General features: G+C 46.9%; 1 protein-coding gene across 10 annotated transcripts in view; it reads left to right on the plus strand.

Moving 5' to 3' along the window:
- Positions 1-14,093, plus strand: part of CHGB (chromogranin B) — a 96,106-nt gene that overhangs the window by 71,008 nt on the left and 11,005 nt on the right. Inside the window, exons 1-2 of one of the 10 annotated variants that reach the window (XM_004935278.4) lie at positions 275-355; positions 1,339-1,528. The exons of 7 other annotated variants lie outside the window; for them this stretch is intronic. In XM_004935278.4, coding sequence (XP_004935335.1) covers positions 1,447-1,528 — 82 coding nt within the window. In that variant the 5' untranslated portion in view covers positions 275-355; positions 1,339-1,446. Of the gene's footprint in view, positions 1-274; positions 356-1,338; positions 1,529-5,215; positions 6,727-13,462; positions 13,531-14,093 lie in introns of those variants that run through there. 2 more of the 10 variants (XM_046939543.1, XM_419377.8) reach the window with 2 other exon arrangements.

The raw sequence follows: 14,093 nt of genomic DNA on the forward strand, positions 1-14,093 counted from the left end.
TGGTCTGTGATATTCCAGTACAGGCACAGCACTTGTATGGATTTTAGCATTTGATCTTCAGCATTTCTGTTTGGAGATGGCTCTTACCCTGCCAGCCCAGCTGCTGAGGCCTCTTAACTGTTCCCTTTTCACACTGGCCAGATCCCCAGCAGAGATATTTATTTCATGCATGTCAGATTCTACACTGCAGTTTCATGCAGGGCTGCTATTCCTGGGGATTGGTGCAGCTGCTGTACTCTGCATTGCCAGCGAAGGCAATAAAAATTGGGCTGTTGACTTCAACCAGAGCAGGAAGAAGCCCAGCTGGCTGCAAACTATGGCCGAGATGCTTGGGTCTGGTGCAGTCTCTGTGCAGGTAGGTTTATGCTGGGATTGTGTTGGTTTAGGTTGCTGTCCTTGAGTCATCGTGAAACTGAGATATGTGACTTCCTGATGGTTCTGCTTGATGATTTGCTTTAGCTGATTTTGTGGTGAGGGTGTTGTAATTGCATGTGTGCTGGAGGGTGCACAAAACATTGGAGCAGACCTTCAGCTGCTCCCCCAGCTACGTAAGTTTATAGAACTAGGGGAAAAACATAGAATTTAGAGGAGATCTGGCAGGTAAAGGGAACCAGTCAGTTCTGTGCTAGTAAATATCTCCTCCCAGCAGGTGCTGCTCTGTCAGAATCTAGAGAATAGTACCCTGCAGGCAAAAGTTATGGAGGAGGGCAATATCAACTGCTACGGCAATAGATATAGCTGGAAAAAAAATAAATGTACTCTCGAGTGTTCTCTTGATAATTAGCCTGTCCCTGCCAGCTTGCGTTGCTTAACCACCACAGATCTGTTGCAGCTACAAGGACATTCATACTGATGAGTGTAGGCAGCTATTGCTAAAGAGGTTCAGTGGGGAAGGTATTCAGTGTGAATCAGATGTCACTTATAATTTTTGCCTGCCTTTATGATGTCCCACTGTGTTAAATGAGATGCAGCACAAAGCAATTTAACTGGCATTTTAAGACAATCTCACAGAAGGAGAGGTAGAAAAATCAAAGTCAAAGCATCTGAACACCTTTGTTTGCTCGATTTGGTTTGGTGATGAATTTGTCTGTGCTGTGAACTATCTCTAAAAACACCTGATTTCTTTTATATATATATATATTATATATATATATATTTCTTATATGTGGGTATATATATATATATATATATATATATATATATATATATATATATATATCTCAGCTTCTGCTTCAGCTCCTCTGGGCTGAAGCAACCACTGCATTCAGCCTCCCAGTTTTCTCATCAGGAACTTCTGATGCAGCAAGAAAAGGGATTGTAGGATGCATTTCTCTTCAGCCTTCCAGGAAGTGAGGTGCAAGTAATGACCAAATAGGTGATTGCTGAAAGAGCATGAAGATAGCTGTCAGCAAAGGAGAGCATGAAACTTTGATTTGAAAGAGAGACATGGGCAGAGATGGATGCAGCAGAAATACTACATCTATGACTGACATCTACAAGTCTTGGCTGGCATCTCACAGAGGACGTGGTAAGTAAACTCTGTGCTGCTGAAACACGCAGTCTTTTGAGAAGTTTGCACTTCTCATGGTCAGGAGCACCTGCAGTTCTTTTTTACACTGTTCACTTCCAGAAACAATGTTCAGCTGATGCCAATATGCCTGCCAAAAATAGATGTATGTCTCACACTGAGATAGAAGGAAGGGCAAAACAGAGCCCCTTGGAATAAACATCCCTGGAGCAGGTGATAAGTTTGACGCAGATCTTGTCTAGAGGAGAGGATGTTTTTTCTTATCTGTATCTGATTTGTTCTCTGGAGTATGAGGCTTGTTTTGGTGTTCACAGTAGGTGATTAAGTGCATAGCTTTTGAGGAAAGTTAAATCACTTACAAGGAGAATGGGATAGGTCAAGGAGATCCAGGGGGTAACTCTTGGTTCAGGTGTTGATTTAGGTAGGTGTTAATTTGATATCCTGAGACGTGGTTTGGAAATAGTTGGCCATAGCAGCAACTGTGAAGAACCCTCTTTGTGTTGTTTGAGTGCTTGCAGGGCATCTTCTGAACAACAAAGCATTTCCTTGTCACTGACTTTGCAGGCAAAGCTCCACACTTGGTGCAAAAAGGAGAGGGGAAACTTGAATCCTTTGTGAGTGAAACTAGAAGTTTTGTGCTTGGAGCTCCTTCATAGAAAACAAGTGAAAGCTCATGTAACCTCAGATAAGTGTAGCAGTTGCACTTACAATCATAGTGAAAGGTCCTTCTTTTTCACACCTTCTGAAGTCAAAGACATAAATCAACCCGTGCTATTTATCCCAAGTCCCAGTGCTTTTGAAGGGATCTCACTCTGCCCCTGCCCCGTCCATGTGCTTGTAAAAGGATTCAAGCTCCCATGCAGGCATTCCTGCCCTTAGATGTTAGTCCTATTAGTTTTAATGGTCCTGGGTGCTGACTTCAGTGCTCCATTTCCACACAGTATACTCCTGGTCTTACGCTATCAGAGTGTCTGTTACTGCGTGCCTTCTCCGGTTGTGTTGCCCTTCCCTGAATTTCACATATTTCAAGAATTTTCAGCCCTATTGCTTTCTGAGTTGTTTTTGCCTTCTGTGACTGCAGAAGCACCGTGATGGGCTCATGGGTTTTGACCTAATTTTGCCTGGCTGTCCTCAGAAGGAATGAAGCAGTCGTTTGGAAGTGTTGACATTCATGGTTGGATAGATGACGGCTCTATCCATTCACAGGTGGAGAAGAGTTTTCCTTCTGCATGTTTAGGTATTGAGAATGTGGCTTTCAAACCAACTGACATACCTAGATTTTGTACAGGGCCCTCACCAAAACGTTCCACATTTGTACCATTCTTGCCAGGCTATGGAGCAATCTCTGGGAAATTGTTCACTTCTTCTTCTGGGGGAGCAAGGTACTTTCCTCTTTGCCTGTCTCACACTTGACTTTGCTGTGAAACATACTTGTTTTCTGTAGCTCAGAGAAGCCCAAATTGTTGTTGTCTTGGAGGCCTTTTGCTGTGGCTCCTTGGTTGGTCTCCATTTACTTTGTTTGCATCTGTGACCTATGCCACTGTTCTATTGTTTTTTCTCTGCTGCATTATTTAAGACAGGAAATAACCTGTTCTCCTTGAGGTGAGAAACCAGTTGATGCTGAACAGTTTTGTATTCAAACATGCTCTGTTAGCTCAGTAAGCAGCTGGGCTGCATTGGTTCAGCTTTCAAAAGCAGACTTAGTTATAACCACTGGAGATACAGCTGATGGGGAAAGAAAAGGCACACAAAGTTACAGTCTCCTTGAAATTGCCCTGTTGTTGCCCATGCTGTCTGCATGTTCTGGGCAGGACAGCTTGTGAGTTGTCCCTTTTTAAAAATTTTTTTAAATAGAGGACATCCCTCCAAGTTGCTATTTTTCCCCTGTTCTGGAACAGGCATGACTTGAATTCTGAGGGGTTTGCTGCACGACCACAGGGGGCAGAGCTGCCTGGAAGAGCAATCCCAGGCTCTCTCAGATACCTCCCACCCTCTGCTGGTTCTATAAACTCTAGGAGGGAATTTTCCCAGTTTTCCCTAAATTGTTCTGCTACAACTCTGGCAATTTGAACAGATGGGAGAGCAGGATCTCTTAATGTGCAAGTCACATTTGTCTCCTCCTGTGTGGCTGTAACCCTGCCACTTTTCCTCCGCCCGTCTTCCCTCCTGTTTGTCCCTATGCTCGCTTCAGTAATACAAGGAGGCTGCTTTGGTGATAGCATTTGGTGCCTTCCAATGCAGAACAAATCTGAGGATTTTCTTTTTTCTGCTTGCTCAGGGTCTCTTGGCTTGCAGCAGAGCAGCACTCTGAGCCTGCATTAGGACAACACTTAAAAAACACAGCATTGTTCAAGGTTGAGCGTAAACAAGATCCCACAAGAACTTCAAGTGAAATGTGTAATCGGAATAAAAATTAGGAATAACGTTCACCTTACAGGCTTACAAACAGGGCCAAAAATTGGTCCTTTGTCACCAGTCCAGATGAACACAGGACATGGTGAGTACAAGACAGCCAGTGCCATTTGTCCTTCATGCTGTACACAGGCAGGTCTGGAGAGATCACTGACCAGGTACGTCTCGATGTTTGTGAGTATGAGAGCAGCATGAGTGGTAAAATCAGCTTAAGGACATTACAGAATGTGCTGTGCCTCCCTTCCCCCTTGCTCCCACGTGGCGTTGTGTTACTTGAATTGTTTGCAGTGTGCCACAAGGACTTAGAGCTGCCCTCACTGTGGCAAAATCCTCTTCGGGGGAGATGGCCCTGCTTGGTGCTGGCTCCCTTCTGCCACTCAGCGTGACACTGAGCAAATCCCAGGACATGTCAGCCCTGCACAGTCCATCCAAAGCCCACCTGAGGTCCTGAGCAGGGCTCTCATTAGAGATGCTTGCTCTTTGGCTTGGGTTTTTACCAGCTGAAGAGGACTAGCATCCCTTGCTGGGGTGACTCATGCTGCTGCAGGCACAGATCCCCTTGCCCATGCACACCAGCCGCCCTGGGACTAATCTTTGGACTGCGTTTGGCAGAGCATTACCTTTTTGTTCCCACAATGAGCCTTATATAAATGTCTGACCCGAATTATTTTGTCATCGTTGAGGAATCCTGCCGCTATTAAGTCATTTTCCACTTTCCTCTGCTCCTCCAGATTGTTTAGTATATATGGCCTCTCTGATGCCTACTCTGACAGAATTTTTATTTTCCCTCCCACGCAGCTTCTAAGTGGGAGGCACTGATTCATGCCGGTGACCTGCCTGATACTGGAGCCAAAAGGCAGGGAGGAAGCTGAGCTCCTGTGCCAGGCAGGCATTGGAGCAGATCCTCAGCAGTGTCTGTGGAGTAACTCCCAGCCAGTGAATGGAGTCAGGGCTGTTTACGCCACAGAAGATATTTCCTTAGGAGCTTAAGGTGTTTTGGTATTGTCGTGGTTTGTAGAGTTAATCACGTGACACGTGTGGGTATATCAGGACATATGGTTTCTGAAATCAGAATACAACAGGCACCATGCAACCTGTAGAGATGTGTCTATTCCGTTCTGGAGCGTAGGTGCCTTTGTGTGGCTCATGTGTTTTCCCACAACACCAAAGTTCATTTTTAAAAATACCCTCTTCTGTAGGCTTTCCCTAATGACTATTTTTCCCCACATGTCTATTAGACAACAACATATACCAGCATTTCTTCCTTAAAAGTAGAAACCAACACAGAACACGAAATAGTAAGTAAGATGTGATTAAGACAGTAGCTGGAGCTAACCAAAGACTGAAAGCTCATGGCTGAAAGGTCAAACCTTATTTAAATTGCTTTTGCAGTGGTTTTGTGAATTAAGAGGGAAAGCCTTGTAATGAGGGAACACCTGGCATGGAAAATCTCACCTCAGTTCAAGTTGAGCGGAGTTTTATTGGCAGTAAAATGCAGATTCTTGTAATGGGAAATGTCAGTCACCCTCAGGGCAGGTAACCCTATCCAGTGTTATCTGCAATGACGACATTTCTGGCTAAGATGCAGTGCACGGGCAGCAGGGAATGCTGCTAAATGGATGCTAGAAATCAGCAACTAAAACAAGCCAGAGAAATTGGAATATATCTGTGATTAGAAGTACTGAGATGAGGATATGGCAAGGCTAGTTTCAGTGTCGTGCCCTGCAATCCATTTTCTGCGGGGCCTTCACAAATTAGTTAATTCTGCATTCCCTGCAGCTTGTTCTGGGCAGCTGAGAGCTTCAGAGGTGGAAGAGGATGGGATTTACACCCACGTCTTTGTCCAGCAGCAGTTCCCCTAAAAAGGCTGCAGTTAGCAGTTGAGTTATCAAGTAAGGTTGAACACTGTGAGGAGAACCATGAGGAGTGCTGAGAAAAACATGTTTATAGACGAGTCTTTTGTCTGGGTCTTCAAATCCTTGAAGGTTTATGCTGGTTGTCTGGTGTCCAAGAGTAAAATTGCCAGGTGTAAATTATTAAGAAAAATCTTATGGGACAGGAAAACGCCCATTTTACACAGGTGGGGCAGTAACACCAGAACATTAAAAAAAAAAAGTTTGTGCAAGGGTATCCATAATCTTAAAAAACAGTGCTAGACAAGTACCCTGCCTACTGGTTTTTGAACTGTTCCAAATGTTTTGTGGAGAGTGGCTTCTTTAAGCCTCTGCCAGGGAAGATGAGCTCTTGGGGCCCTGCTCTTCAGAAGCTGCCAGAAGGAGAAAGAAACAAACCTAGTTAAATGCAGATATCTCTTGTTCAGCATTTGAGTGCAGCAGGATCTCTCAACAGCCGTCTCTTCCAAGCAGGAGTGATGCTGCTAATGTTGTTAGGCCAAGCCAGCACTGCTTGCAAGGCCCTGCGGAGCCCAGCAGGTCACAAGGATCTACCAGGTGGCTGCCCTGTTTGTGCTGGGTGCAATGAAAGTGCCTACGTCCTTAGCGAGGAAGAGTTGGCTATTTTGGGCAGCAATATCCACTAGGCTGCAACCAAGAGCAGAATGGCTACAGCTTGCTGTAGTAGAAATGCTAAGTCATGGCTTGAAGCAGTGATTGAACACCTGGTGAGAAGGCAGGGCCAACCCAGGGGAGCTCAGGTGCATGCAATGTTTCTGAGTGACCAGAAGAGTTGGAGCCAGGATCCACCCCTTCCCAGACCTCGTTTAAGGGCTGGCAGTGGGGGCAAAGGTATCTTGCTAAAGATCCCTGCGTACCTGAGGCCTTTCAAAGGTAAGCAGCTTCTTTCCTTTATTTCTGTGCCTACAGCTGTTGCATTTGAGCAAGTCCTCACTTGCTGCAGCCTGGAACCTTTCTGCTCTGCTGTTGTTGCTGTGCTTTCCATCATGTTATGCTTGCTCATGCCCATGTCCAGAGTAGTAGGCATATCTTTCAGGGTCATTTTTGCTGCTTATTCTACTTGGTTCACCCCTTTGCCCTGCAGGGTTACAACTGGATGCTGGGCTGGTACCAGCACAAATTTTTAATTGTTTTTTTTTTCCTTATGAAGTGTTTAAAATACTTTCTGCTCTGGCTTTTAAGCTTAATATGGACTGGATAGACTGAGTCACCCTCGAGAGCTTGGCTGAACAGCTGCTAGCAGAAAGGCTCAGCAAACTGAGAGGCATCGCTGAAGGCTGTTATGGAATCAGGCTCTTGACAGCAGGCACAGCTGGTAACTGGAAGTCCAGCAGAGGGTGTGGCAAGGAGAATGTCCCACGCATGGTTTTTCAAGAGAAAAGCCTGACGATCAGTTAGTGCATAATACAAATGGCAGCAAATGTGCCCAGGAGCCCAGAGAGGGCTTGAAGGCACCCCTTCCCATGGGAGGCAGGCTACCAGTGAGTGAAGGCCACCTTCACTAGGTCTGGAGGAAGATGTGGTGGCAGGTTCCTATGCTAGTCCCCTTAGATAACAGGTTGTGACTCTTGGCATCTGTGGATTTCCACCTTGTGAGGACATTCAATCTTGAAAGAGCTTTTTCTCTATATTCCTTGGCAGGCTTTGAGTTACCTCTGTATCCCTGGCAAAGGGCCCATGCTGCTTTGCAATTTTCTTTTGGCTGAGAAGCAGCAGAGGCAGACGTATATGATGGTATTTTGAACATCAGCAAAGATACCTATTGCTTTCTGCCCAGTCCTATCTGTATGCTGACAGATGCCAGCTGCAGTGAGCCTCTGTTGCTCCTTGAAAACTGGGGCTTTTCCAGGGAGCCTGGTGTTTGCTTTTTGGCAGTCACAAAGTCATAAACCTCTCATTGAGACCAGCTAAGGTGGATGGGATGGTGGGCAAGTGCCAGGCAGCATGAAGGTAAGACACATGGTGTTTCTGCCGTGCTGTGCTCCTTTCCCCAGCTATGGAGAGACCTCTGGGGAAGAGACAGGATGGTAGCTATGGTATGGAGCCATGGAATCAACTTGTGATGTCTGTGCTTGGTGTGCTGGTGCCACCCGGCTTAGATAGTAAAGCCAGAAGTTTAGTGACCATTTGTGTTTGAAGTGAAGGGCCTAAATTGAAGTTCTTGGCAAGTGGTTAGAGACAACCCAAATTAAAGCCTCCCCGAGGGAAAGATGGTTAAAGTCATATCCTTTCCATCCTGCCAGCTGGTCACTCAGTATGCATCCTGTCAGCCCTTGCGTGCCTCAAGGTTGCACTGTGCTCGGCTAAAACAGTTGGAAAAAGAGTCTGGAAAGGGCACTGGGGCCAGGCAGCTGGCTCCGTTAGCAGGAGCAAGCTAGAAGCCCTGGAAGAGAGAGAGAAGGCACAAAATTACTGAGTTCTTAGGTCATCCTCCCTTTTGCAGAGAGCAGTTCTACTGTGAGAATTTTGTGATTATCCTTAAAAGGGCACTTTTGGGTTACAGTAGGGAGGGGTGGGGAGGTTTGTTTTGCCTTTGAAAACCTTCTGTTTTTAGGAACAAAGTGCTGTGTGGCTTGCAGAGCCGCTGTCTGTTTGGCTTTTTCCCACTGATTGTACTCACCCCCAGCTGCTCATTCCTACTGACTTTACGAATCATGGGGGCTGCCTTTCCAGGGGCCAGTGGGATGCTCTCCCAGCTGTCGTGCTGGAGTCCCGGGGGAGCTGTTTTGTGAAATGCCAGGTCAGTGCTGAAATGTGGTTCCTCCACTTCCTCTGCCATGTTGTTGGTGTGAGTTATCTGAAATCCCTGGAATCGTAACAGGGGAGATGAGACTGAAAAAAAAAACCAGCAGAAAGGGTGGTGGTGACCAATGAGCAAGAAGGTGTATGCAAGAAAAGGCAACAGCCCCAGCAAGCCTTGCCTCATCAGTATGGTATTTTGCAGATTAATTAGAACTATTGTTTGCCTCCTGGAAATTGTCCTTCCATCGCAAATATAGATAGTTGTCCTTGTCCAGGAGGGAGTGCCTGGAAACTCACTTGTCTGTGGCAAAGCCTAAAATGATAGGCCAGGGATATGCTCTCCAGTCCCGACTCCTCAGGTGGTGTCATTTGAAGGCAGTCTCCAAAGTCTCTGGAACCAGACAAGCTTACACTGGCATACTGTCTGCCAGGTACTCTCAGTTCCCAAGGCTGCCTTTAAACTTAAGTCCCTTAAGCCTTTTTTATAAGCACTCAGCATTTCACGCAGACAGCCTGGAAGACTTAAAATGATGGAGAGCAAAGAAAAAGGGGATTTTCCAGTGGGAAGAGATCTTAGCAAAGACTCTTCCTGGATTTTGTGGGTTTTGCTCTCTCTTTCATAGGGTCTTTTTGTAGCTGGGCTTCTGCTTTTAGTGCCAATGGCAAATGAAAAATGTAATTGATTTGAAATTTCTATGGCGGTGTGAGTGTTTGCAATTTCCTTTTGCTGTGGGAATGTTAGTGTCACAAGCTGGTTCTCAGCACCATGCTTTTGGTCTGGAACTCTCTGCAAGGTTGTAATGAGGTTTATTTTCAGTACAGCGATGAAAAGTTTCTTTGGAAAAGGTTATGACCTGTTGCAGTAATCTGTATATTTTTATCTTACAATGCTGGAATTTGCCTCTGTGAAATTTCCATGCCACGGTCAACCACAGCACAATGTTATTCTTACCAAACAGAACCCGTGCTGAGAGACTAAGAGCCATAAATATTTAAAGAAGTGAATTACTAAACCAAACTAGTCGCCCCAGTCTGTAAATATTAAATGGAACGTATGCAGTTGACAAAATGAAGGCAGAAACACTGAATGGGTCCGTTTCATTGCCTAAATGTAATCATTTGTAGTGCAAAAGCAACTGTAAGTAATTTTTCCTTAATGACAAGCAACACTTGGAATACGAGGGCTTAAATCAACATGGGAGTTGCTGAAAGAAATTTCCATCCTGTTTTACAGGAGTTGCACAGACTCCAAGCTCCTTCATTTAAGGAGGTTACAAGCGTGGTTAATTGGATGCTTAAAAAATGTGGGGTTTTTTTTATGGGGTTGTGGAGGGGTGTTGTTTTTGGTGGGGAGGGGGTAGGGTTTGGGTGTAGGTGTGCAACTTTCAGCGTGCCCAGGACAGAGGGTGAGGTGCCCCAAAGCTCTAAGGCTGCTCTCTGGGCAGTGGCTGCCTGCGAGCTGCAGTCCTGTAGCAATAGCAAACATCTGAAAGCTTGGCCTGGCAGATGTGCTGGCAGCTTCTGTGAGGTGCTGCTGTTCATTGTCTGACACTTGTCTCCATTGAGGAGTGTGCCAGTTTTCTACTGCCTCCCTGCCTGTAGATGTGGTTGAGGCTGTGAAGGTTGCTCCTGTTGTCATCGAGGCGATTTCATTACAGCTGGGGCTGGGAAAGGCTTTAGTCATAGCCAAATTCATAAAGCCATGAGTAATCGTTTAAGGCCTTCTTGAGCTCTGATGGATTCAATGTTGCATTGTAGCTTGATGATCAGTTAATACTGAGTGTCAGGTTTTGACCGTTACTCCAGTATATTGTTTTCTGACAGCAAATCAGGAATTTATACCAAGGTGAGAAGTGGCAGTGTGGGTAAAGCGAAGAGACTTGCCACTAAAAATCCCAGTGGTGCAATGGCATTAGGCAAATTCTGACTTCCTCTTGTAGGAGGGCAAGAAATGTATCATTTTGTATCAACGTCCTATTTACTATGGTTGCCAAACCATTGCAATTACAAGAGATAAGTGACTATTACTACCTAAAGCAAGCAAGGTAGGCAGACTGCTGTCACAGAAGGACCTAGGTAGTGGTCATGAGCACTGCAGTGCCCATGAGGTCCTGCATCTTACTTTTACCTGTGGTGATTTTTTTTTTTACCTGGTGGCATCTTTACAGCTTCTGTAGCGCTTTATCTGGAAGGCCAAAGCAGTGTCTGTACACGTGTTTTAAAATCCCCAAGTATCTATGTTGTATAACAGGCGGATATGGTGATGCATAACAGCAGCAAGGGCTCAGCATCCATGCAACCCCTTATCTGCTATGTTGCAATCAGTACTGCGTATACCTCTGAAAGGATTTTCAGTGCCATCAAGGAAGTTGAATAGAGGATGTTGCTTGACGTGCTGAGTTTTCAGGTCTGTTTGGTGTCTGTTTTCAGATTCATCCTTTTAGCAACTTCTGAATGAAAGAGATGAGTATGTTCACCGAATGAGTTGCGAGATTTTCATTCCATGAAAACTAATTGGCTTCCAAGAATGAACATAATCCTGCTAGCTCATCTAATTAGAGGATAGCAATCCCCGTATTCCCCAAGCAGTTTCCTCTCAGCTTAGAAGGATCTCAGACATGGAAATTCACATGTCATCCTTTGAAGTTCTAGCTCCTAGGATGAGCCAAATGTGTATTTTTTAAAAGCGTTTATATTTGAGAGCATCCAGTAGGATAAATACTGTTTATTCATAGAGTGAAAGATTGTCACATCATTATGAGGCACGTATATCACCGCAGTGAGAGTTCTGACACATCTGACAAGAGAGGTTGTGGTGTGCCATTCACACCTGATCCAGTGAAATGTGCTGTCTGCTGTAGTTCTGCCTTTGTGTACTTTCCTTTCCTAATCTGAGGGGAAGTTTGTGCCAGCTGACACCTGACTGAGGCGAGGGAGTGCTTCAGAGGAATCTTGTCAGTTCCAATATAAATCAACCTACCAGTAAAGAGGGGGGAAAAATGCCTTTGAAGCCCCAAGGACTGTGGTTACAGTGCAAGGGATGGACTAGAAACCATAGGAGCTAGGAGGGTGATTTGTTTTTAATCTCAGATGTGTCTTTTGCAGCTAGAAGGTTTCTGTGGTGATCGTTGTACACTGTTAAGAGGACTAGCGTAGAACAGGTGCTTAGTACAAAAACCCTTCCAGGTAGTATTTTTATTCAGGGTCTTTTCATTGCTTGCCCCTTTTCACTTGTAGAGGAGTGTGGCCAAGGAAATGCTGGAATAAAACAGTTTCACAAGGATAACCAGAGAGTGCTTTGTATATTTCCAGGGAAGTGGAGAATGCTTAAATGTCAAGACTTTTACCTAAAATTGTCATGAGTGGATGAGGAGGTTGAGGCCTGTCTGAGTCCTCATGCAGAGAGGGACATGGGAGCCTTGGAACCAGCGACATTCTTCAGTTTCTTGAATCTGTTTCTCAGCTCCCTGTAGCCAAGACCAGTGATGTCCAGAGAAGCGTCTGCTTGTTGGTATGGGTATTCCATAGGCAATAAAGGAATGGCATGTAGGAGAGTAGGGATGAGGAAGCGGGGAAGCTATTGTGGCATTGATTTGCTTTTCAAGGTGGCCAAGTGGCTGGGCTCGGGTATTTTGCAGAAATGGTAATGTGAACGCAAGGTGAACAAGGCATGTGGCACTGCCTCCCAGAGCTGACGGCTGTCTTCCAAAACAAACTTAAAATGGAGCTGCACTTCTCGGCTTCATTTATGCACAGCTGAGGCTGTGTGTGAGTTGTACGGGTATGTTGCGTCCTTCAGCCCCGCTCTGCGTGTTTAAAAGATGCATGGTGATAGCAGCCTGCCACTGCTAATACACATCATAATGATTGTACGGAACAATAGAGAACTGCCATTTTGATGCGTAGATTCTTTGTCTTCCGTGAATGCTGGCAATTAGAGGGCCACCTGCTTATCACCGAGATGGTACAAAAAAGAGCAATAAAAAAGAGCAATAAAAAATCTCCAAATTAGTTGGAGATGGCCACGAAGAGTTAATGAAGGGAAAACAAAGCATGTGCTGGCCTTGCAGTGTCTTTGGCTCTGAAGGGAGCAGAGGGGAATGTTCGGAACGAATTGGGACAGTTGGTACGTTTGTTGTGGCTCCGCAGAGCAGCGCCAGAATAAATAAGAGATTTGTGTGGAGGTGGATGCTGAGAGCAGTGGTTTTCCCAGTGAAAGCTCGTGAGGAGCGGTGTCATTCACTCGCCGGCTGACAGAAGCACGGGGAGCACTTTCGAGTAATGCTCTGCACCTGGGTTTGCTGTGCGCAGCAGGAGCAGCGATGTGGATGGAAGGGACTGAAACCTCTCAGGGACAAAAAAAAAAAAAAGAAAAAGAAAATAGGATGCCTTGGCACCTGGAAAGGCTCCGATGAGAACTAATGCAGCGCTGATTTCTGAAAGCTATTCCGGAAGGGAGTGATCGCTGCACCTCCTCCCTGCCCTGCCGCATGTAGCTGACGCTCAGCATCCTATGGATGTGGGAAAGACCGGAGGATGATAGCGCATCCTCACGGCGGGAGGAAGGGGCCGGGGAACCCCCCCCTCTCCTTTAGGCGGGGGGGAGGGCGAAGAGAGCTTCGCCGTAGGGCTGTGGTAGTGACAAAAGGAAACACCCCCCGTGCTGGCGGGGAGAGCTGAGGGGCCGGGGGCGGGCGGGAGGGGCCGTGGCGGCTCTGTGGGGGGAGCGGCGAAGGCGGCGGTGGTGGAGGTGGTGGCGGCGGCGCCTCCCCCGCCGGCCCCGGGGGCTCGCGGTGACGCAGGCTCCCGGCGGGGCCCTCCGCCCCCGCTCCCCCTTTTAAATAGCGGCGAACCGCCGCTCGGAGCCGAGCCGAGCGGAGCGGAGCATGGGGCCGCTGGCGCTGCTCGGCCTCCTGGCGGCCGCCGCCCTGGCAGGTGAGCGGGGCCGCGGGCGGTGCCTGCGGGGAGGGCGCTGTGAGAGACGGGGTCCGGCGGGGCCCGTCCTCGCCGCGAGGGAGAGGAGGATCTAAAGCCCCTGCAGGAGTTCATTTTATTTATATATGTATGTATATATATGTATATATTATATATGCACGTATATACATATACATAGGGGGTGGGTGACTGGCAATACTGACGTTCTGACTGTACAGCCCCCTGCACTCCGCAGCCGGGGATCGCCCCCCACAGCCACGCGGGCCGGGGGCTGCGCCCACGGGATGAGGGCTGCAGAGGCGAAACAGCCGATGCCCGAGGTCCCTGGCGAGGAAACTTTACGTTCTGGAAGCCGGGGAGGCTTGGGCGTTAGCACTGAGGAGAGGAGGGCAGGTGGAGTGCCGTGGTACTTCAGCACGGCGTTACTCCAGCACTGTCGCCTGTTCGTGCCGTCGGGAGACAACTTTGAAGGAGCAGGTCTACAGCTTTCATTAACGGCTGTTGGGGCTTTTATTTATTTATTTTCGCGTGCAGCATCGAATGTTGAAACTGAAATGAAACGC

This window comes from Gallus gallus, chromosome 3, assembly GCF_016699485.2.
Source record: "Gallus gallus isolate bGalGal1 chromosome 3, bGalGal1.mat.broiler.GRCg7b, whole genome shotgun sequence".
In the NCBI taxonomy this organism is placed as follows: Eukaryota; Metazoa; Chordata; class Aves; order Galliformes; family Phasianidae; genus Gallus; species Gallus gallus.